Source organism: Cariama cristata, unplaced genomic scaffold, assembly GCF_000690535.1.
Source record: "Cariama cristata isolate BGI_N322 unplaced genomic scaffold, ASM69053v1 scaffold10333, whole genome shotgun sequence".
Classification (NCBI taxonomy): domain Eukaryota; kingdom Metazoa; phylum Chordata; class Aves; order Cariamiformes; family Cariamidae; genus Cariama; species Cariama cristata.
Window position 1 is genome coordinate 1 of NW_009606646.1, and position 276 is coordinate 276.

The window sequence follows — 276 nt, forward strand, 5'->3', positions numbered from 1 at the left end:
GAGGGCATGACAGAGCCTTGCCGGCGCCGTTGGGGTCGTGAGGCGCCGCGCGGAAACCGGTGGGTGGTGCGGCCCGGCAGAGCCTCTCCCGGTGGTGAGTCCTCGGTTCCGTGCTCTTGCAGATGGCCCGGACGCAGAAGAACAAGGCCACAGCTCACCACCTGGGGCTGCTGAAGGCCCGCTTGGCCAAGCTACGCCGGGAGCTCATCACCCCCAAGGGAGGCGGCGGCGGTGGCCCCGGGGGAGGTGCGTTGTTCTGCGGGAAAGCTCACGGCA

General features: G+C 69.9%; 1 protein-coding gene across 1 annotated transcript in view; it reads left to right on the plus strand.

Annotated features, from left to right (window-relative positions):
- Positions 1-122: 122 nt before the first annotated feature.
- DRG1 (developmentally regulated GTP binding protein 1) overlaps positions 123-276 on the plus strand; it is a 5,138-nt gene continuing 4,984 nt past the window's right edge. Inside the window, exon 1 of the mRNA XM_009696445.1 lies at positions 123-246. Coding sequence (XP_009694747.1) covers positions 123-246 — 124 coding nt within the window. The remainder of the gene's footprint in view (positions 247-276) is intronic.